Source organism: Populus euphratica, unplaced genomic scaffold (genome assembly GCF_000495115.2).
Source record: "Populus euphratica unplaced genomic scaffold, PopEup_1.0 scaffold842.1, whole genome shotgun sequence".
Lineage (NCBI taxonomy): Eukaryota > Viridiplantae > Streptophyta > Magnoliopsida > Malpighiales > Salicaceae > Populus > Populus euphratica.
The window spans coordinates 50,808-51,552 of NW_011500711.1; the positions used below are offsets into that span (position 1 = coordinate 50,808).

At 29.1% G+C, this 745-nt stretch overlaps 1 protein-coding gene across 3 annotated transcripts in view; it reads right to left on the reverse strand.

Annotated features, from left to right (window-relative positions):
* Positions 1–160, reverse strand: part of LOC105116092 (LOW PSII ACCUMULATION-like protein) — a 3,227-nt gene extending 3,067 nt beyond the window's left edge. For all 3 annotated transcript variants that reach the window (XM_011013279.1, XM_011013278.1, XM_011013276.1), the window contains exon 1: positions 7–160. In XM_011013279.1, the coding sequence (XP_011011581.1) occupies positions 7–30 (24 nt within the window). In that variant the 5' untranslated portion in view covers positions 31–160. The remainder of the gene's footprint in view (positions 1–6) is intronic.
* Between the last annotated feature and the right edge of the window lie 585 nt (positions 161–745).

A 745-nucleotide genomic window follows, 5' to 3' on the forward strand; every position in this document is an offset into this window, starting at 1 on the left:
GTGGGGAAAGAGACCCATGAAAGAAGCCATGGCTGGCGCTGGAACCTTTGCAAAATTTCCAACTCACAGGGATTTTATTTGTTTGAACAAGAAATTAAATAAATCCTGTGATGCCGCCGTCGCGTTGTTGGATGATCGTTATAGCGCCACGCTTTCCCGTTTATTTCTTTTGTCCGTGCGATTTTACTTGGGCTGAATCATCCAGAGCGATAACTGAAATCCAAAGTAATATTGATGTGGAGGAGGTGGACATATAAGCCCATTAAAACGCCACCGGCCGATCATGTTTTTTAACCACTACAATTGGTTGGATTTGAAGAGTACATATGAAATCCTTTATTGGTTTTTTTTTTAATTTAAAAATATATTAAAATAATTTTTTTATTTTGTTAAATTCAGTAACATCAACCTATCAAAACTCCAAAAATATATGAAAAAAATAAAATTTCAAGAAACATAATTTGAAATGCAATTCCAACAACATTTATATGTCAAGTGATTGTTTAGAAGAGTGGTAAATGTTATTTTTTAAAGTATTTTTTATTTGAAAATACATCAAAATAATATCATTTTATTTTTTAAAATTTATTTTTAACATCATCACATTAAAATAATTTAAAAACACCAAAAAATAATAATTTAAAGCTAAAACAAATTAAAAAATTTTCTATAAGACTAAACTAGAAGAACTTAGCTTTTTACTTTTCTTCTCAAGGCCTCTTCTGCAATCTTAAGCATATTAAAA